Raw genomic sequence first — 21,692 nt, 5'->3', positions numbered from 1 at the left:
GGCTGCACCAGTTTGCATTCCCACCAGCAGTGCAAAAGTGACCCAAGTCTTTCTCTGCATCCTCGCCAACATCTGTTGTTGACCGAGTTGTTAATGTGAGCCATGCTGACAGGTGTGAGGTGGTATCTCATTGTGGTTTTGATTTGGATTTCCCTGATGATGAGTGATGTTGAGCATCTTTTCATGTGTCAGTTGGCCATCTGGATGTCTTCTTTGGAGAAGTGTCTATTCATGTCTTTTTCCCATTTCTTCACTGGAGTATTTGTTTTTTTGGGTGTTCAGTTTGATAAGTTCTTTATAGATTTTGGATACTAACCCTTTATCTGATATGTCATTTGCAAATATCTTCTCCCATTCCGTTGGATGCCTTTTAGCTTTGCTGATTGCATGAGAGTATTGTAACAGCAAAAGCCAAAGAATAACAATCTAAATATTCCTTAATAGTGGAGTGGATAAATCTGGGAGAGTATGTGCAATTTATACAGTTAATAGGAATAAAATAGCTCTATATGCAGTTCACTCCATAATGTAGAATGAAAAAAGCAAAATGCAGAACACTATGATTGATAGGCTACCATTATGTGAATAAAAAATGATTATTCACACAAAGCAATACTGTATATCAGTTACTGATTTGTCTCTAGACAGAATGACAAGTGTTTGCTCGGTGAGAATGGTGGGGCTGGGAAAGCTGGCTTGAAGGGATGGTAGTTTTGTCTTTTTAATGTTTTATTTCCTAAGAAGATGAATAAAATTTGACACACAATTATTAATTTTGAGTGGTAGCAATGTAGGTGTTTTGTTTTATAATTCCTACTACTTTTCTCCACTTAATTTTTTTTGTCAGAAATTAACCAGCAAAAAAGGAAATTAAAGTAAAATTGAAGAGGGGAGCCTGGCTGGCTCAGTCTGTGGAGCATGCAACTCTTGATCTTAGGGTGTGAGTTCAAACCCCACGTTGGGAGTAGAGTTTACTGAAAAGAAAAAGTAAAATGGGGGCACCTGGGTAGCTCAGTCGGTTAAGCATCTGACTTCAGCGTAGGTCATGATCTCACAGTTGGTCAGTTTGAGTCCTGCATTGGGTGAGCTTGAGCCTCGCTTTGAGTGAGCCCTGCTTCTCTCTCTCTCTCTCTCTCTCTCTCTCTCTCTCTCTCTCTCTCTGCCCCTCATGGGATTCTCTCTCTCTTCCCTCTCTCTCTTCCCCTCATTCACTTAGCCATCTCTCTCCAAAAAATAAAAAGATAAAAATAAATCTCTATTAAAAAAAATTGGGGGAACCTGTGTGGCTCAGCCGGTTAAGCTTCCAACTTTGGCTCAGGTCATGATCTCATGGTTCCTGGGTTTGAGCCCTGTGTCAGGCTCTGTGCTGACAGCTCGGGGCCTGGAACCTGCTTTAGATTCTGTGTCTCCCTCTTTCTCTGTTCCTCTCCTGCCTGTGCTTTGTATCTCTGTCTCTCAAAAATAGATAAACATTAAAAAAAAAAAGTAAAATTGAAGAAACGGTTGAATTTCAGTAAATGTTTCTCCATTGGAAGAACTATTATTTCCTAGACTATCTCTTTAAAGTTAAGAGGGGTGTTAAAAACATTAAATAATTGAAATAATTGTGCATTTTAGCTACTTTTTGGACACTTATACCTAACATCTTACTACAGAAAGATGAAGAAATTGAAGTTAACACTGATCAGCTTTCCATCTTCTCTCCTTGTCCCATTGTTTTCCGTAGTTATATTGTTATTTGTCAAGGTTTTTAACATTTGCTTTACATCCTGTTTAGTCTCAGTACTATGTTTATATGGAATCAGAGCTCACCACCAGCAGTGCTCTCTTATTAGTTCATTGTTTTGATCCATCACTAAATTAGATTTAATCAACTTTGTTTTTTCTAAAAAAGTTCTTTGTCTTATATTCCCTGACTTTTTTTTTTTTTTTTTTAATGTTGCCAACATCGTACCTTTCTGTTTCTCTTATATTTGAATATACTGACTGGGTATAATATTCTCGGGCCACATTTTCTTTCTTTTCAAATTTGTGAGAGCATGTCACTATCTTCTGGCATCGAACCTTGCCTTAGGTGTGAGGGAAGCTTGATTCACAACTCCACTTTACCCCTTTTAGTCAACTTGCTGGTGTCTTGTTGTCTAAAGAATACTTTCTTTAACTTTGGCTTTTAGTTACTTAACTAGGATAGAGAGTTCTATCATTCTATGCCAATTTTTTTTCTTCCTGGGATATGATTTGTTATTTCCACCTGTAACTTCTTTTTTTTTTCATTTATAAAAAAGACATTTCAAAAATTATTTCTTTGAATAATTTTTCTATTTTATACATTAGGTTGTTTACTTCAGGGGTATTACTTATCTTTATGGTAGTTGCCTTTCTTCTTTATTATCATTAAAAAAAATTTTTTTTTAATGTTTGTTTATTTTTGAAGGAGAGAGAGAGAAACAGAACGTGAGCCAGGGAGGGGCAGAGAGAGAGGGAGACACACAATCTGAAGCAGGCTCCAGGCTGTGAGCTTCCAGCATAGAGCCTGACACGGGGCTCGAACTCATGAGCTGTGAGATCATGACTTAAGCTGAAGTCAGCCACTTAACCACCCAGGAGCCCTGACTTTTAAAAAAATTGTTTAATGTTTATTTGAGATTGAGAGAGAAAGAGCGTGAGCAGGGGAGGGGCAGAGAGAGAATGGGAAAATCATGACCTGAGCTGAAGTCAGATGCTTAACCAGTTGAGCCACCCAGGTGTCCCTCTCTCTTCTTTATTATTATCTCTAGGAATAATATCTCTAGGAATTCCCCAAAGCCTGTAAACTAATGTAAATTACACTCATGGAACAGTGATATTGGAACAGTTTGGCAGAAGCAAACTCACTCTAGGTCTCCTAGGAATAACAAAGATAAAACCCTGTTGAAGATGAGCTCATATTTCAAAATTACAAACACATGAGAAAAAAAATCCTCCAGGAGGGAAATTCAGCAAACACAACAAACTGCAGAACTGGGTCCCCAGGAAGATCAAATAATTACCAGATACAGATTATAGACTTTGGTTTGTATACTTAAAAACATAAAAGAAGGAACCCAGTGCATAAGAAAATAATACAATATTTCGGAAAAGGACCAAATAAATCTTGTAGAAATGCACATATAGATTTCAATTTGTTTAAAATGAAAGCATAGTAGTAGATGGAGCATATAGCAGATCAGAAGCAGCTGAAGATATAATCAGTGGGCTATTAATACATTTAAAAAAATCACCTGGAATGTAGCACAGAGAGATAAAAAGATGGGAAAGATAAGAAATAGGGTGAAAAGAAGCAGATAGTCTAACACAGTGCTGTCCAATTGTAATATAATGTGAGATTATACATAATTAAAAAATTTCTAATACTGGGGTGCCTGGGTGACTCAGCTGAGTGCCCTTCTCTTGGTTTCAGCTCAGGTTGTGATCTCACAGTTCTCAGGATCAAGCCCTGTATCGGACTCTGCACTAACAGCATGGAACCTGCTTGGGATACCCTCTCTCCCTCTTTCTACCACTTACTACCCTGCTTGCTCTCTCTCTCTCTCTCAAAATAAATAAATAAACTTTAAAAAATTCCAATACCCATATTAAATAAAGTAGAAAGAAACTGGCAAAATTAATAAAAATATTATTTCCATATATAATCAATATAAAAATTATGAATGAGATATTTTACATTCTTTTTTTTTCCATTTTGCACTTACACCACAGCTCAGTGTGGACTGATCATATTTCAAATGCTCAGTAACTACATGTACTAGTGACTACTGTATTGGACAACATAGAGCTAACTTACATCTCAAAGGATTTTCAGAAAAGAAGAGAAACAGAGGAGGCAATCGTTAAAGAGATAATGGTTGAGAAGTTTCCAAGGTTAATGTAAGACATGAATCCTCAGATTCAGGAGGCAGTGAGTCTTTAGACTCATTAGAATGTAAATATTTTTGTAGTGAATCTGTAGAGAGCCAAGCACAGAAAAGATTAATATTAAAATTAACCAGAGAAAGGGAGCCTCCGTGATTCGGTTGGTTGAGTGTCCAACTTTGGCTCAGGTCATGATGATGCAGTTCGTGGGTTTGAGTCCCACATCAGGCTCACTGCTATCAGCTTGTCAGTGCAAAGCCCACTTCAGATCCTCTGTCCCCCTCTCTCTGCCCCTACCTGATTTGCGTTCTCCCAAAAATAAATAAATATTAAAAAAATAAATAAAATAAAAATAAAATTAACCAGAGAGATAAGACATTACCTACAAAGAAATTTCAATTAGACTGAAAACAGTCATCTTTAATATCTTTAATGCTGGATAAAAGTAAATGTCAATATAAGAATTTTTGTACCCATTTGAACAATTAAGAATGAGAGTCAAGGGGTGCCTGGGTGGCTCAGTTGGTTGAGTGTCTGACTTCGACTCAGGTCATGATCTCACGGTTCATGAGTTTGAGCCCCATGTCGGGCTGTCTGCTGACAGAACCTGGAGCCTGCTTCAGATTCTGTGTCTCCCTCTTTCTCGCTGCCCCTCCTCCACTCACACTCCTTCTCTCTCTGTCTCTCAAAAATTAATAAGTGTTAAAAAAAAAAAAGGAAGAGGGTCGAAATAAAGACATTTTTAGTCAAAGACCAAGTGCGTCACTAACAGACTTTCACTGAAGGAGAATTGTAATAAAACATAAATACAACAAGGTACCTGGAGGTCTGGGGAAAGGTGGCAGTGTGAGAGAGAAGGATTTCCAAAGAGAGATGAAAGGATAATAGTGATATACTTTGTCTACTTTGTACTTTCTTTTTGCTTCTAGAACTTCAATGGCAGCCAGCGTGCATAGCTGGGGAAGCACCACTAGCTTAGAATTGCTAACCTAATTCCCTGTCTCTGCACTGCACAAAGTATGAGGGAGAGAAGTGTATCCTCTTATATTAGTAGGATAGTACATTATTGCATTTCTCTACTTGGTCATTTATGGGATATAAAACATTTAAAAATCTCAGTGAAAAATGAACTATTATAGGGGTGCCTGGCTGGTTCGGGTGGTTGAGCATGCAACTCTTGATCTTCGGGTCATGAGTTCGAGCCCCACATTGGGTGTAGAGATTACTTAAAAATTAAAAAATTAACAATTATATTCAGGAAAAGAAATAGTTCTGGAATATAGGGTAGCAAGGGGGAGATTAGGGCTTTGTAGTGTGTTTCGGAATAGTGTAGAGACAGAAATTTTACAGAGAGGGAAGGGAGGTGAGGCAAGAGTGAGGAAGTCTAAGATTGGAAACAAAATTGACGATTGATTGATAGAGCTGATTGCAATAAAACTCACTAATTAAAGGATCCTTTAGCTCTCTGTGAGGGCTCCCTGAGGAAGGGGAGTAGTGATGCTAATTAGCTAATTTAATCAGCAACTTAACTATGATATTAACAGCTGCCATTTATTTATTTATTTATTAAAAAAATTTTTTTTTTCAACGTTTATTTATTTTTGGGACAGAGAGAGACAGAGCATGAACGGGGGAGGACCAGAGAGAGAGGGAGACACAGAATCAGAAACAGGCTCCAGGCTCTGAGCCATCAGCCCAGAGCCCGACGCGGGGCTCGAACTCACAGACCGCGAGATCGTGACCTGGCTGAAGTTGGACACTTAACTGACTGCGCCACCCAGGCGCCCCTTAATGGCTGCCATTTATTGAGCACTTATAGGTGTCAGTCATAGCGCTGAAGTGATCTAGTGTCTTTAAAATTTTAATCTTCAAAGGATTCTGTGAAGTAGATTTTATTGTGGTAAAATATATGTAATGAAACGTATTTCTACCATTTTTCAGTGTACAAGTCTGTGGTATTAAGTGTATATGCGTTATTATGCATCAAGTGGAGTAGATTGTGTTTATTTATTATTTTATTAAAACATTTTTAATGTTTATTTATTTAAAATGTTTTTTATTAGTTTTCTTTATTTTTGAGAGGCGGAGAGAGACAGAGCACGTGTGGGGGAGGGGCGGCGAGAGAGGGAGACACAGAATCTGAAGCAGGCTCCAGGCTGTCAGCATAGAGCCTAACGCGGGGCTGGAACTCACGAACTGCGAGATCATGACCTGAGCCGAAGTTGGACACTTAACCGACTGAGCCACCCAGGTGCCCCAAGTAGAGTAGATTTTAAGAATAATTTATTGATAACCAAACCCAGTCTCAGAGAGTTTAAGTAATTTGACTATTAGAGGTAGTAGAGAGAAGATTTGAGCTCCATGTTTGCCCAACTTCAAATTCCGTACTTTTTTTCTATAGTATACAGTGCCTTTGCCAGAAGTAACTTGAAAGCCATCTGTAAAGATTATAAATTTAGGGCAGGGATCCAAAGGACTTCCTGGTCTTCCAATCAGAGATGTAATTTCGGAATAAAAAGAAAGATGATGGGAGGTAGATGGTTGGCTACATAGTGGTATTTAAACCAGAATTTGGATTTCTGAAGCAAATAATCATTTGCTTATCATACATATTCCTGGTTTTTTCCATGTCTACATGCCATATGTATTGCTATTTAAATTGACCCATTTTGTTTTTCAGGGTAACTATATGTCTCTACCTTCGATGGAAAATCAGTAGTATTGGCCATAACTAGGATGTACCTATAAAAACCAAAACAAGGAAGCCTAATGCCAGCTAGATACTGTTGCCTCCTCTCAGTTGGCTGAAAAGAAAGATGAACGAATATTGAAGAGCCATTAAACACATAATGACACCACACTGAACCTTTCTTCTTGACATAATGAGGAAGTTTGGAGGATATTTGGAAAGGAAACATGTCCCAGTATTTCCAGAATGGGGAATGTGGCATGGGTGGGCCTCATGGGGGTGGAAGTAGAAATCAGAAACTTGTTAGGAACTGAGGTGGTGGCCTTCTGTGCAGGTGTTGGCATTCCCTTCCACGACATTCCTGCTTCTCTTCACTCCTCTAGTGAGTTTTCCCTCTGCCAACTTGGGTCTCGTTGGTTCCAAGTGACAGATTTTGAGTTCAGTTCACTTGGCTAACTGGCTCAGTCTTTCAGTTTCCCAATTCCCGAGAGAGGAGTTGGATTTTGGTCCAGCTAATCTTTTCAGGCCAGTCCTATAAACCCTAGGTCATGGCTGATCGTGACAGTCCTTTCACCCCTACTGCAATCTGAATAGCAATGCCTAAACAGTCACATAGTGCAGGATATAGACATTTAGGGCAGCAGAAGTTTATGGCAGGACAGATTCTAGCACTCATCAGACAAATATTTATTGAGGGTTTGCCATGTGTGTAAGCCACTATGTGGGAGCTGGGGACTGTAACTGTGGACGAGATTGACAAGGTCCCTAAAACCTTGTGGAGGGCAGTGAGTTTTAGACAAGTGAGATAGTAAAATCGAAGACTGTGTTAAGTCCTAGGAAGGAAATAAACCAAGCAATATGATGGTTACTAGGCTGGAGGTAGAGGAGATTACTTTTTTTTTTCCAACGTTTTATTTTTTTATTTTTTTATTTTTGGGACAGAGAGAGACAGAGCATGAACAGGGGAGGGGCAGAGAGAGAGGGAGACACAGAATCGGAAACAGGCTCCAGGCTCCGAGCCATCAGCCCAGAGCCTGACGCGGGGCTTGAACTCACGGACCGCAAGATCGTGACCTGGCTGAAGTCGGACGCTTAACCGACTGCGCCACCCAGGCGCCCCAAGAAGATTACTTTTAATGGGATGACACAGAAGGCCTGTTTGCAGAAACCATCTCTGAGTTGAAACCCAGGGAGAGAATGTAAAGGCTTCAAGGTGGGGAAGAATTTGGGATGTTTGAGGAAAAAAAAAAAAAAAGAAAGAAAAGAAAAAGAAAGAAACAAACAAAAGGAGTCAACTGAACAGAGTATGGGGTGAGGTCGGAAAAATAGCGGTCAGATTATGCAACACTTTGTGGCCCCCAGTGAGGGGGATGGTAACCAGACCCTCCCAAGGTTCAGACTATCAGATGCATGCAGAGAAAGTTTGAAGTGCCCTTATTGGGCACTCGTTGGGCGTGGAGCCCACTTAACATTCTCTCTTTCCCTCTCCGTCCCTCCCTTGCTCATGTGTGCTCATGCATTCTCTCTCTCTCTCTCTCAAAAAAAAAAAAATCCAGTCTGTGCTTTCTGCTCAGTTTTGCTGTGAACCCAGAATTTAAAGCTTCTCCCCCCTCTGACTCTCAGTGGGAAATTTGTGTTTAGCTTATACTTTTCCTCTTTTCTTTCTCTTCCCTCTCTCACTGTGCTGTGTCTGGGTCTCCTCTGGCATTAGGGGTGGGGTGTATGGGTTTGGGGAGGGCAGAGAAGTGGGAAGGAAAAGAAAGTAAATAAAGTCTGTCACATGACTAATGCCATCAGAGGCAGGCGTCCAGGTGCTGATTCTCTTGTTGGGAGCATTTAAGGCTTCCTTGGAGGCCATACCTGTGGAACTTAAGATCTTCAGTCATAACTTCTTCTTCTTTTTTTTTTTTAACATTTATTTTTGAGAGACAGAGAGAGGCAGAGCATGAGCGGGGGGGGGGGGGGGGGCAGAGAGAGAGAGAGAGAGAGAGAGAGAGTGAGAGAGTGAGATACAGACTCCGAAGGAGGCTCCAGGCTCTGAGCTGTTAGTACAGAACCCGGTGCAGGGCCCGAACTCACGAACTGCAAGACCATGACCTGAGTCGAAGTTGGACGCTCAACCGACTGAGCCACCCAGGCACCCCAGTTATGACTTTTTGATGTCCACTCTTCCAGCCTCTTATTTGAGTTGGCCACTTGTCCATGCCAAACACAGGTAGGGGAGGCTCCCCCATTGCTGCCCTTTCTCCTTGTCACACTGTGGAATGTATCGGCCCCCTTCCCTAATTCAGAATTCTGCAGGCCAAAAGTGGGTAACCGCCTTCATGAATGTGCATGAAGACCCCAATTTCCTGGACAGACAGGTCTGGTTCACCTCAAAGCTCTCACAATGGTGGTTGCACAGAGATGGATTTCTAAGTTCCTGTAGTCAGCAGGACTCACCAGCTTGGGAGAAAGATCTGGCAAATACCACCAGTCTTTTGTAGTGCTTCCTCTTTATAGTGAGGTGAACGGTTCATCCTCTTTCATGATTTCTTCTAATGGATTCCTTTTGAATTTTTCTCTCTCCCTGATGGAGGCTGGAAGTGGAGGTTTTAGAACTGGTCTAGTCAGTTTTTAGTAAGTCTTTGGGGATGAACAGGTAGGTCTTCTTTAGAAGGTGAAGATATTTATGACTTGTTCTCTGCTTTGGAATTTTATAACTCATTAGCATCCATGCCAAATTGAGGAGGGAGGAATGCCTTTTTTAAGCAAAGCAAGTCTCAGTTTTATACTGAGATTCATGGCATCTCAGAGTTTGGAGAAATCTAGAAGCCATTTAATCTGTTTCCCCACCAATGCCATCAATCCTGTTTACAACTTGAGATGTTATCCAGTTTTCATCTGGATCCATCCAGGAAGTAGGAGCCCATTTCCTAACTTTCAGATCTCAGCTCTGTCAGTTATCATATTCATTTCACCAAATCATTTTAAACCCAGTTCCTCATCTAGGAAAGATGTGTAAATAGTATCTTCTTTCAGAACATTGTTGGGAGGATAAAAGAAGATATATAAATTGCCTAACCCAGTCAGAGAGGAGAGCAATGTTGATTCCCTTTACAGGTCCCTTTAGGGGACAACGTATTTTTTTTGGATTGTCTTCACCCAGAGAAAAATATTCCTCATATTGAACTGCCTCTGTTATATTTTTAGCCCTTCCCTTAGGCTCTCCCTTCAGTGGTCACATAGAAGGTCTTTTCTCCGGCCACTTGACAGCCTTTCAGGTATCTCTGATTTTAGTTGAAGGCACTGGAGATATTAGAGAGAAAACTCTAGTTTTTTTTCTTTTCTGAGCCGAGGAGTCCAGGTAGCCGTTAGACTTTGGTGTGACTCCCAAGAGGGATTTATTGAGTGAATGGGGCAAGGATGATATTTCACTTTCCAACATCAGTTCTCCCCGGCACTGGTGGGTTTAATCACAGGCTGGCTATGATTCTATAGGATCCTAGCCTGGAAAGTGTGTGCGCGTGCGTGTGTGTGTGTGTGTGTGTGTGTGTGTGTGACAAATGTCGTTAGACACTTGAACGCCTTTGAATGGTGCTATTCTTTGCCACATTGCGAGCACTTTATAAGATCGTTCATTGCCCTGAATGAGTGGTTAAACGTGGAAGCTACAAAGGAAGCCAAACGGCTCTCCACGAATACCTAGGCGAGGGTTCAAAAACTCCTCTCAAGGGCGAGCTAAGGGAGTCGCCGCTAAGAGGCCTCTTTTGGGGTGGGTGGAGACTAGCCTCCGGCTCCAGTTCTTAGGCACCGCCTCTTTCGCCCGCGGGCTGACCGCTAGGCGGTGCTGGGGAGTTTGCCGCCCACCAGCGCCCCAGTGCTCACCCTCACTCCTCATGCCCTGCCCGGCGGAGAGACTACAACTCCCGTGGTGCTCTGGGAACGGGAGGGAGGGAGGGGCCATGAGAGAAGAGGGACGCGAGGGCGGGCTTTCCGGGAGTGTGTTTCCGGCGTCGGCGGCCGCGGCCGGGGACTGTGTGAAAGCGGTAAGATGGCGGCGGCGGCGGTGGTGGAGTTCCAGAGAGCCCAGTCTCTACTCAGCACCGACCGGGAGGCCTCCATCGACATTCTCCACTCCATCGGTAAAGGTCGCCGCGCCCCCTCCCTGACCCTGCCGGCTCAGCTCGGCCTGTGCGGGTCGGCGGCGGCGGAGCGGGGCCGGGCTATCCGGCTCTGGTGCTGCTGACTCACTGTGTGTGAGGGGGGCCGGGCCGGGGGCACAGGCCGCTCTCAGCTCCCTGGAGCCCCCTGGGTCCCACCCGGGTGGGAAGCCCCGAGGCAGCCCCGGCGTTCCCTCGCCGGCTGCTGACTCACGGTGGGCTCAGCGTGGAGTGGGAGTGTGGGCCGAGCCGGGGCCCCCACCACTCCCCAGCCTTGCCCCGGCTCTGGCCCATGCGGGCTGGCCCGGGACCGGGAGCAGTGCCGGCCGGCGGGCTTGTCGCGAGCAGGACTAAGAGCCTCGAGTTGAAGGGCCTTGGCGAAACCCGCTGTAGACAGGGTTTCCCGCCGTTGTTATCAGCACAGCCCGCTCCGGGTGGCAGCGCGAGCGCTCGCTTTGCTCTTGGAGTTTTCTTCCTCGGGACGCTGGGAGCTGCTACCTCTCCCCAGGCTCCCATCGGAAGGCTCCACTAAAGGGAGACCTCTCTCTGAATGTGGAAAATACCGAGGGGACACACACTGACAATTGGCATTTGGTTTGAAGAGGTGCCCGAGACGTTCCTTTGCCCCCGTGTGGGGTGTAAGAGCGAGATGGGAGCGTCCGACTCGAGGAGGTGACTAATCGTCCTGGTCTCCCTTGTAGAAGGTGGGAAGTGAGTTCGGGGAGTTAGTTGTCAGCCGCGGAGTTCGGGGAACCGGCCGGCTGCACACGGCCGGAAGAAATTAAAGACACTTTTCGGTACATCGTAGTATGATTGCCTTAGCTTTGCGCCCAACAGGAAAACTGAAATGGGAGCTCCAGCAGTCCCTTACGACAGGTTTCTATCGGGATTCAGGTGTGAACAGAAATTTGTGAGACAGAAGGCTTTTAATGTTCAGTCGTAAAGGGTTCGGTTCGGGCATGGGCTTGCTCTTCACTGCACATGTAGTAATGTGATCTTTTTAATGTAGCTTGAGAAGATTCGAATTGGATCAACAAGTAGTGTAAGAATGCACGTGTATGTGGGACCTCCAGGATGTTGGCTTTCGTGTTGACTTCCTAGTCTGTTGTATTTTGATATTCCTGACTTGCAGGGGAGAAAAGACAATGACAGGATCTTGATGTCTTTGTCTTTGGGGTTATTGGAGGCTCGGAGAGGAGATGGGGGTTAAGATGCATCTGTGGATGGATCGTATTGGTAAATGAAAGGTTTTCGTTTTGAAGTTCTGATCTTGAATTAAGTTATTATAGTTACAGAACTGAGTCATCTCAGTCACGCATGTATTTTTATTCTGTGAGTACACACTAATGTGAGAAGTATGGATTTTATTTTTGTATGTGTGCTTAGTGCCTAATATTTTGTCTTTTATAATGTGAAACTATTAGTAAAAATTGTTGGAACATTTTGTGATTTCCACTCTACTAGGAGAGAGTTGCCTGAAAGCCTCCCTGTTAGAGCAAGCTTGAGTCATGATGGTTACAGCCGTACTTTTTCCAGACTCCATCATGGAGTATCAAAATCTTGGTTTTTGTCAAGTCATGATGCTTTGTAAGAGAAGTGATAACTAGTGATGATCGCTAAAATTATCACCACAAACTTGGAGGGGTTATTCAGTGTGTGAGTGGTAGAGTAGTTATTAACAGCTGAAAGTGGGACAGATAGAACAAAGTTATTTTAACAGGTCCTGCATCCATTACAAAGCACCAGTCCTTCCTAAGGATCACACTGGAGCTTTGATTGGGTTGTTCTTCCTGAACGGCTTCCTAGAACTGCTTATCCCTAGCACACCCATCAGTGAGGCTTTACACAGGTTTAAAGTTTATCGAAAGACTTTTGGGTTTTTACTCATCAGTAACTTGGTCATTTGATTTTAGTTTGTGGCAGGTAAACGTATACGTATGTTTAATATTTTCAGTAACATAGTGCCCAGCATGGGGCTTACCACCACAAATAAGAAGAACTTGTTTGAATTTTGCTTTAACCAAGTGACTGCAATGGAAATTTCAGTGTAGGTGGGTAAGGGAAATTGAAATTGATAGAATGAAAAGGCACATTTAAAGTCAGAGAGAAATCCATTTTTCTGATTTACATGGGACGTATCCCACATGTTGATTTCACTTTTAGAGTTTGTGCGTTTGTTTGTTTTTAGCTATCTAGAACTTGTCTTTTGGTGACAGTGTTTGTAATTGGTCTTGTGAGGGTGAAATTTCCCTCAGTCTTCATTTTTTGTCAGAATTTTAAGAAGGTTTGCATTTTCCTCTCCTAGTGAAGCGTGACATTCAGGAGAATGATGAGGAGGCAGTGCAGGTCAAAGAGCAGAGTATCCTGGAACTCGGGTCTCTCTTGGCGAAGACTGGACAAGCTGCAGGTAAGTGCTGCAAATGGCTTGCTTTCTCTTTTGCCTGAAATGTTGGGTGAGGTTTTTCAAGTTTCTGTAAAGGATCCTAGGAATGCATCCACACAGCTTATTGGTAGTCATTTTATTGTCAACTTGTTGAGCGTCGGTTCTTTAGGAGGAAGCTGGGTGAACTTTAAACTCTGTTCTTCCGTGGAACAGTTTTGTTCTGCGGGTGAGGGAAGCTCCTGGCCCTGCTGGGATATGGTGGTCTCTGATTTGCTTCTGGCTGGAATTTTCACTGTGTTCCCTTACATAAGGGCAGCAGCACGGGTAGCAGCAGTCTTCAGTGACTTCAGCTCTGTTATACTTAAGATGGATAGCGACTTGGGCCCTTGTCTTGAAAATGACTAGGGACTTTGCATCCAAGTGAGTCGAAGAGAGAGAGAGAGAGAGAGAGAGAGAGAGAGAGAGAGAGAGAGAGGGAGAGCGAGAGGGAGGGAGAGCGAGCGAGAGAGGTATGAGTTTCTTTGGGGGGAGGAGAGTGAGAGAGAGAGAGTGAGTCCTTTTTTCCTGATACAGAGTAAGTAAGACAACAAATGGAAAGAGCCTTCCCGAGATTTCTCCACTGTTACCTGGGACTCTGTGCATGTCATTGCCCAAACATTCTAGTTGTAATTGAACCACTGACTTTGTAGGCTTCAGATGCTATTCTGATGATGGGTGTGTGTGACCTTGGAATAAGAGACCAGGAAGGGTCTTTGACCAGTAAAGTGGTAATAGGGTTGAGAGAGAAGGCTGCTTAAGCTTAAAACGGGTGATTTTTTGTCAACTCTGAAGTGAATTTAGATCTTATTTAATTAAGTGGATTAAGCTCTGGTAAGTGACCTCCTGGATTACTTTCCCTGAAATAATATTCCCCAGAAGGTGTAAGTTAGCAAAACTTCTTGAACTTGAGAACTAAGATTTTTCGCAGTTAAGGATGACTACCTTATTATTAAGCTTAGGCAATAGAAAGTTGAGTAAAGATGTATGCAGTTGGGAGGATGTGTTTATATGGGTTTTGTATCTTACTTAAAATATCACTAAAAATATTTATGATAAAAAGTTTTTAAATGCTTACTATCAACTAGTTGCATTTTTAAGCACAAAAATGATTTAGTTTATTGCATCCTCAAAACAACTTGATAATGTAGATACAATTGTCCATTTTACACCTAAGGAAACTGAACACAGAAAAGTTAAATAACTTACCCAGTCACTTATTTAGTATGTGGGAGAGCCAGGATCTGAATCAATTAGTCCCACTTCAGAGCTCATAGTCTTATGGTATAATGGTTATTGCTTTCTGTAGTTAATCATTTATGGATTATCAATGGTTGGTACTGGTTTTTTTCCCTCCATTTAGAAAATTTATTTATTTACTTATTCATTTACTTATTTTTGAGGTTTATTATTTTTTTTTTTAGTAATCTCTACATCCAACATGGGACTTGAACTCATGACCCCAAGATCAAGAGTTGCATGCTCTTCTGACTGAGCCAGCCAGGTGCCCCTGTGTTTTTTTTTGTTTTTGTTTTTGTTTTTTTTTTAGACTGATTTCCCTCCTATTTAACATATTTATGGATTTCTTTGGACTGTCAGTTAATGTGAGCTTGGTGTTGCATAATAGTTTTGATAATTAGTCCATACACAATATAATTAATAAGGTAATTTTCTTGAAAGAGGTAGAAAGTCAGATAAAGTGATTTAAGGTTTTTCGGTTGTTGAAATATCCAAATGTTTGTTTTCCTCCAGTAGCACGGATAATTACAAGTAGCATGTAGTATAGTCAACACTTCAAAAATTTATCTCAAAATATTAACTATTCTGTTTGAATTTTATTTATTTATTTATTTCTGCTTGAATTTGTTTATAATTTTATTTATTCATTTTATCTTCTTCTTTTTTTTTTTTTTTCATTTTATCTTCTTATTCCTTGCCCTTCTCCTTTTGGTGACTCAGTACCTGAGAACATTAGAAGTTCTTTCCTTTGATTTTTGGTTCCCTGAGAAGAGATGCCTATTCCCAACCTACAGTTTTGTTTTATTATGCATTTAATATACAGCTAGCACTGTGCTAAGTACTCCATTAAAAAAATGTAAGAGAAGGTCCCTGACCTACAGCAGTCATTTGGGAATTAGTGAATAAGGCAAGGTTGGATGCATGATAGTAGTTGAAAGTGGTGCTGAGCACCATCAGACATGATGGCCGGGGTCAGGATCTGCAGATATCATAGCCTGAGATTCTAAAAGGATTATGTTGAATTCTGTGAGGTTCTAAAAAGGAAATTCTGGTCATATAAATATAAATAAATAGGAGGAAAAAGTCAGTAGATTCTGTGGGAATAAAAAAAAATTGGTGAGTCTTTGGCAACGAAGAGGTCATTTGTTTTCTGGTTAGGGTAAGAAGAGTAACACTCAGCGTTTAGAGCAACTACTGTAATGCTAGCAGGTGCTAGAGGGAAGGCAGGCTGCTTAGTTCATGTTTCACTTCAGCCTTTTCCAGGAAGGAAAATGATTTTCAAAAAGAGAAAGAACATATCAGAAAGAGAATTAAAGCCAAGGTAGGTGAGAGAAGAGAGAGCAGATAGTCTCTTTAAATAAGTTCAAGTCTCTAGGCTCTGACAATTTTTGTCTTTTAATATCAAAAGCGTAGTTCTAGCAGATATATTTATAGAGCCACTATTATTATTCTGAGAAAAGTCATGGAGGATGAAGAAGTATTAAGAAAACTGAGGATGGGCAAATATTATTTCTCTTTGCGTGAAGATAATGAGAAGAATAATTTCTAGACACTTTAAACTGGTAATCATTAATATCTGGGACAGATTATATGATAAGTAGGTTTTAATCACTTAAGACAGTGGGTTTATTAAGAAAGGATTATTCCAAACTCACCTCCATTCTCTTCTCTGGTTAGCCTTATCAGACCAGTAGATTTGCAGAGCTCCATAGGCAGGGGCTTGCCAGCTGTTTTTGTAAATAAAGTTTTGTTGGAACACAGCTACACCCACTTGTTTACATATTGTCTGATGGCTTTTGCACTACAGTGGCTGAATCGAGTACCTGCCAGTGAGACCACATAGCCCAAAAAGCTGAAAATATTTACTATCTGGTCCTTCACAGAAAAAGTTTGCCCATTTCTGGGTTAGAGGAATGATACAGATTACATGTAAGCAAGATATTTGAACATTTTCCATAATATTAATGATAGGTAAAGGGTATGAAAATCATTTGTCAACCTCAAGGGAAGTCTCTAGCATCATGTCCTGGGGATCTGTCCTTATTTTTCTGGTCAGCATCTGGCATTATGGCTAAAGCCATTTCAGAAGGCCTGCTTGTTTTTGTAGATGACTCAGTACAGTAGAGGACAGGATTAAGATTCAGAGTTACTGCCAAAGCCAGCAAGATTAAATTCAGTGTGGTAAGTATAAAGATACATACTTAAAAGTATTCATCAAAACAGGGAGATGGGGAATTACCTGTCTATGCAAAAAAGACCTTAATGGACTCGGTCTAAACAAAAAATGCTATTAGGAAAAAGGAAGTAGGCTACCTTGTGTTACATGTGGTGGCGAGATCAAGAGAATTAGGCCATGGCTTTACTGGTCAGATCCTACCTGGAGAGTTGTTTTCAGTTCTGGGTTACCACAAATGGTATGTTTGCAAACTAGAGTTTATTCAGTGACAAGGAATCTAGAAACCAGGACATTGGGGGAAGAGTTGAAATAGCTAAAGATGGTTAGCTTGGAAAGTTAGAGAGATATAAATGGTAGTTATCTTCAGAGATTTGAAGCCATGTGGAAAGAGGGTACAGACTTGTGTTTTAAATAAAGGAACAATTTAGTTTGACCAACATCCGAATAGTCTACTTTCTGAACAATTTCTGTCATTAGAGATTATTCAGAATTGTTCTGTCATAGTAGGAAATACTGTGGGAGAAGGGACATCGTACTAGACTACTTTTATTTATTTATTAAAAAATTTTTTTAAGTTTATTTATTTATTTTGAGAGAGAGTGAGTCGGGGAAGGGCAGAGAGAGGGAGAGAGAGAATCCCAAGCAGGCTTCGAGCTCTGAGCACAGAGCCTGATGCGGGGCTTGAGCCCGCTAACTGTGAGATCATGACCTGAGCCGAAACCAAGAGTCGGATGCCCAACTGACTGAGCCACCCAGGTGCTCCTGTACTAGACTACTTTTATTATTTTTTTTTTTAATTTTTTTTTTTTCGACGTTTATTTATTTTTGGGACAGAGAGAGACAGAGCATGAACGGGGGAAGGTCAGAGAGAGGGAGACACAGAATCGGAAACAGGCTCCAGGCTCTGAGCCATCAGCCCAGAGCCCGACGCGGGGCTCGAACTCACGGACCGCGAGATCGTGACCTGGCTGAAGTCGGACGCTTAACCGACTGCGCCACCCAGGCGCCCCTAGACTACTTTTAAAAAGCTATGATTGTGAGGGTGCCCGGGTGACTCAGTCAGTTAAGCGTCTGACTTCAACTCAGGTCATGATCTCACAGTTCGTGGGTTCCAGCCCCGCATCAGGCTCTGTGCTGACGGCTCAGGCTGGAGCCTGCTTCAGATTCTGTGTCTCCTTCTCTCTCTGCCCCTCTCCTGCTTGCGCTCGGACTCTGTTTCTCAAAAATAAATACTAAAGAAGTTTTTTTTGTAAAGCTATGCGCATATAATTAAGATTTGTATAAATGTAAAAAGAATTTGAGAGGGAGAAATCAGTGTGGTCTGGAGTTGTCATGGAAGACTCAGCAGGACTTTAGCTGGACCTAAAAGAATATGTAAGGTTTACATAGGTCAAGAAGGTGGGGGAGAAATTCTACATGGGAATGCAGCAGGAGTGAGACATGAGAGCAGAAGCATGTATAGTCTATGCAGGGATGAATGGAGTGGCAGAATGGGAAAAACCTTAGTGGAATCAAAGGTCAGTACTGGAGAGTGAAGAGAAAGATGAACTTTTCTATGTATAAAGTTCCTTTTGTACCTGACGCAGCCCCATGCATCCTGTTACTGTTCAGGCAGATGAGGATTTCAGGACCCTGAATTAGCATTCTCGGGAGGGTGAGGTTTGCTTGCCCTGAATTAGAATCCTCAGGAGGGTGAGTCCACAATTGAAGAATATTAAAGAGGCGGTGGCACTAAAGTAATTTTAACCTACATTCCAAATACTTTCTTAGTTATTGAGTTGAAATATTCTACAGTTTTTACTCTTGTTTCTAAAGATGTTCCCTTAAAATTACTGTTCCACCTTCTTTTCCTGTATAAGAGGAGAAAGACTTCTGTGGTGGACACTTGTTTTGGTCACAGTTTGGTCAAAGATGCTCCCTTAAAATTACTGTTCCACCTTCTTTTCCTATAAGGAGAAAAACTTCTGTGGTGGACACCTGTTTTGGTCATAGTTTAAGACTTAAGCTTTGCAGATTAATGAGGAATTTTAAATATATCTTTAATGGATAGTATATCTTTAAGGGGAATACATCCTAACTTTTCTGTGAAAAGTTTTTTCAGAAGAGTGCCAGGGAAAGGATATTGCTAAAAGTCTAACCTGGGGAGAACTTTGAAAAAGGAGGAGGAGGAAACCTGGAATTGAAAATCTTCATCTGTTTAAGGGGGAGAGCTGCCACGGTGGACTTGGAAATTCAACAACAACAACAAAACAACCCTCCTGTAACCTGATCAGATTTGTTGGCTATGAGGGAGTGATTTTCGCCTCAGGTGTCAGAAGCACAGCATATTTCACGTTCTAGAAAACTGTGTTCTGAGACTGAGGGCTTTGCTTTTTATCTCTCATTAAGATGGGTAAATGAGGCCTAGAGACGTGAATTTTTCCCAGGGCCCTCATAGTAATCCAGGAGCTGAGTACGGAATGGAATACGTATTTGGTATATGTTGTTGACTCATTTTTGCTACTCTGTTACCTGCTAAGAATGCTTTATGTTCCTACTATGCTTCATTTAGATGGATTTTATGAGCTCGGATCATTATTTTAATGGGTATTTTGTCTCTAATATTGATGTTTACTTTTTCTTTTCTGAATTACCTTCCACGCAGAGCTTGGAGGACTCCTGAAGTATGTGCGACCCTTCTTGAATTCCATCAGCAAGGCTAAGGCAGCTCGTCTGGTCCGATCTCTTCTTGATCTATTTCTTGATATGGAAGCAGCTACAGGGCAGGAGGTAAGCTACTTTAATGGCAGAAGGTAGATCGTACGGAAAAAAATCTGTTTCAGTGAAAGAAATGCCTGCCTGCACTGTGGTGCTAATGTGGAAGGGACAGCTGGGAGGACAGCTCAGGACTTATCATGTCAGTTTCTCTTTGTTACAGGGCATTTGATACTTTGGGTCTGTTCCATGCTTTGCTTTGTAAGTGGAGATTGTCAGTGGTCCCTGGAATCCTCATTACATCAGGGTTACAAACTGATTCTTGTCTTTGAGGTATTGTATTGCCACACCTTTGTAATGTTTTCTGTGTCTGTGGTACCTTTCATTCTGTGTCCCAAAGCTCCTTGTGAGCACTAAGTCTTGTGGCATCCCTTCCTGGCGTGTTTTGTACCGCATATATGCCTTTATTGAGGGGTGAGCATCCATGTGTTTGTGTCTTGTGTGTGCGGAAGTGACTCTGGTGTACCTGTACCTGTACGTGTTGTCTGCAAGTTCAGACCAGACCTGTATTGAAGAGTGCCTCTTTGGAATCAGTGCCTGTTTGGAATCAGTGAGCCTCTTCTGAACTTTTAAAAATAGCTGTATTTCTGCACTTCAGGAGGAGACCCCACCAAAGTTAAAACTTACTCTGTAAAAAGCAGCAGATTCAAACAGGGTATATTGTGGTTGCTTAAATCTGTTTGTAGGAAGAATATAGTTGTCTTTCCTATAGACACATTGCTTAGTAGTCACCGAGTGCCTGCTGTGTGCCACACACTGTTTCAGTACTGGGGATACATTTGTAAAAACACAGTCACTGCTCTCATGAGGCTTATATTTTAATGAGGAAGGCAGACAATAAATATATAAAATGTCAGATATGTAAGGACAGGGGTAGGAATTGCTGGTTGGTTATATGTCTAATTGTTTGCTGTAATCTCTGTGGCTATACAAGTAAAAGGTATGAAAGGGCACAGTAAACATTGAGTAAATAATGAATTTCAGCAATCTAGGACATATGGATCCCACTTTGAAATCAGGTCTTTTGTAAAATCTGCTCTCTAGTCTTAATGATTCTTTGAAACCTAGTTTAAATACCATACACCAAATTTATTTGTAGAAAATCCATTTGTAGAGAAGTCTTCAAATTTGTGGCAGAACTATGTTTCATGATGGTAGGTCAAAAATATTTATTTATTTGTTTATTTATTCCAAATGTTTACTTATTTTTGAGTGAGAGAGCGTGTGTACGTGTGAGCTGGGAGGGGCACAGAGAGAGGGGGACAGAGGATCCCAAGCAGGCTCCGTGCTGACAGCAGAGAGCCCAACATGGGGCTCGAACCCACGAACTGTGAGATCATGACCTGAGCTGAAATCAGATGCCCAACCAATTGAGCCACCCAGACACCCCAAAAATAGATAATATTTAGATGGCTGCCTTTTGAACCAAAGCATTAGAACTATTTTTATGAATGACTTAAAAAAAAAAAGTGATTTTAAAGGAAGGGATGTTACTCTAATCTAACTCAACTTTCAAAAAAATTTATCATACTTTGTTCTCATGAAAAAGTGACACCATCTTTTGTTTGAAATAGGGTGCCTTATAATGGGCTGACCAAGAAACATTAGTGTGAAACAGATTGATGTGTGTTACTTGGAACTTTTTTTTTTTTATTTTTTTTTAAGGTTTATTTATTTTTGAGACAGAGCATGAATGGGGGAGGGTCAGAGAGAGAGAGAGACACAGAATCCGAAGCAGGCTCCAGGCTCTGAGCTGTCGGCACAGAGCCCGACGCGGGGCTCGAACTCACGGACCGCGAGATCATGACCTGAGCCGAAGTCAGACGCTTAACCGACTGAGCCACCCAGGCGCCCCTACTTGGAACTTTTTAGGCAGGAAAAATTAATTATCAAAGCTGCTCCTTTGTACACCGACATCTCTGGAATTTGTCCCTTCACAGAGCGTAGAGTTAACTCCACGGATAGAGCTGCATTTGTTTAATCTTCAGTCTTCCTACTCCTTTGTGGAAGTCTATTAAATCATAATTTAGCACTGTCCTGTAATTGGCTAGTGGGACTTACAGGCCTTATCATGTGGCCCCATGTCTGTTTAGGCCCTCCTGTCTAACATATCCTTGTCTCTGCTTTACTTTTCTTCATATTTATTTTACTTTTAACATCTGTTTACTCCTTAGAATGTAAGTTCCGTGAGGGTAGCTACTTTGTCCTGTCCATTGCTGTACCCTTGGTACTTAGAGTAGTTTGGCGCAGAGGAGCTACAGAACTAGTATTTGCTGGAGGAGTGTGTGGATTATGCCTTCCCTGTGGTAGATGCTTAGGAGATACTTTGTTGAATTAAGACACAAATTTATTGAATTGAGATAAAAGTGTGTTGTTACTACA

General features: G+C 41.7%; 1 protein-coding gene across 1 annotated transcript in view; it reads left to right on the top strand.

Annotated features, from left to right (window-relative positions):
- The first annotated feature begins 10,566 nt into the window (after nt 1–10,566).
- PSMD11 (proteasome 26S subunit, non-ATPase 11) overlaps nt 10,567–21,692 on the top strand; it is a 30,297-nt gene continuing 19,171 nt past the window's right edge. The window contains exons 1-3 of the mRNA XM_040455231.1: nt 10,567–10,704; nt 13,028–13,129; nt 19,201–19,325. Of these exons, the coding sequence (XP_040311165.1) occupies nt 10,614–10,704; nt 13,028–13,129; nt 19,201–19,325 (318 nt within the window). The 5' untranslated portion in view covers nt 10,567–10,613. The remainder of the gene's footprint in view (nt 10,705–13,027; nt 13,130–19,200; nt 19,326–21,692) is intronic.

This window comes from Herpailurus yagouaroundi, unplaced genomic scaffold (assembly GCF_014898765.1).
Source record: "Herpailurus yagouaroundi ecotype Mexico unplaced genomic scaffold, PumYag 215, whole genome shotgun sequence".
In the NCBI taxonomy this organism is placed as follows: Eukaryota; Metazoa; Chordata; class Mammalia; order Carnivora; family Felidae; genus Herpailurus; species Herpailurus yagouaroundi.
The sequence above is the reverse complement of the archived record's forward strand: the minus strand, read 5'-3'. Positions and strand labels throughout refer to the sequence as shown.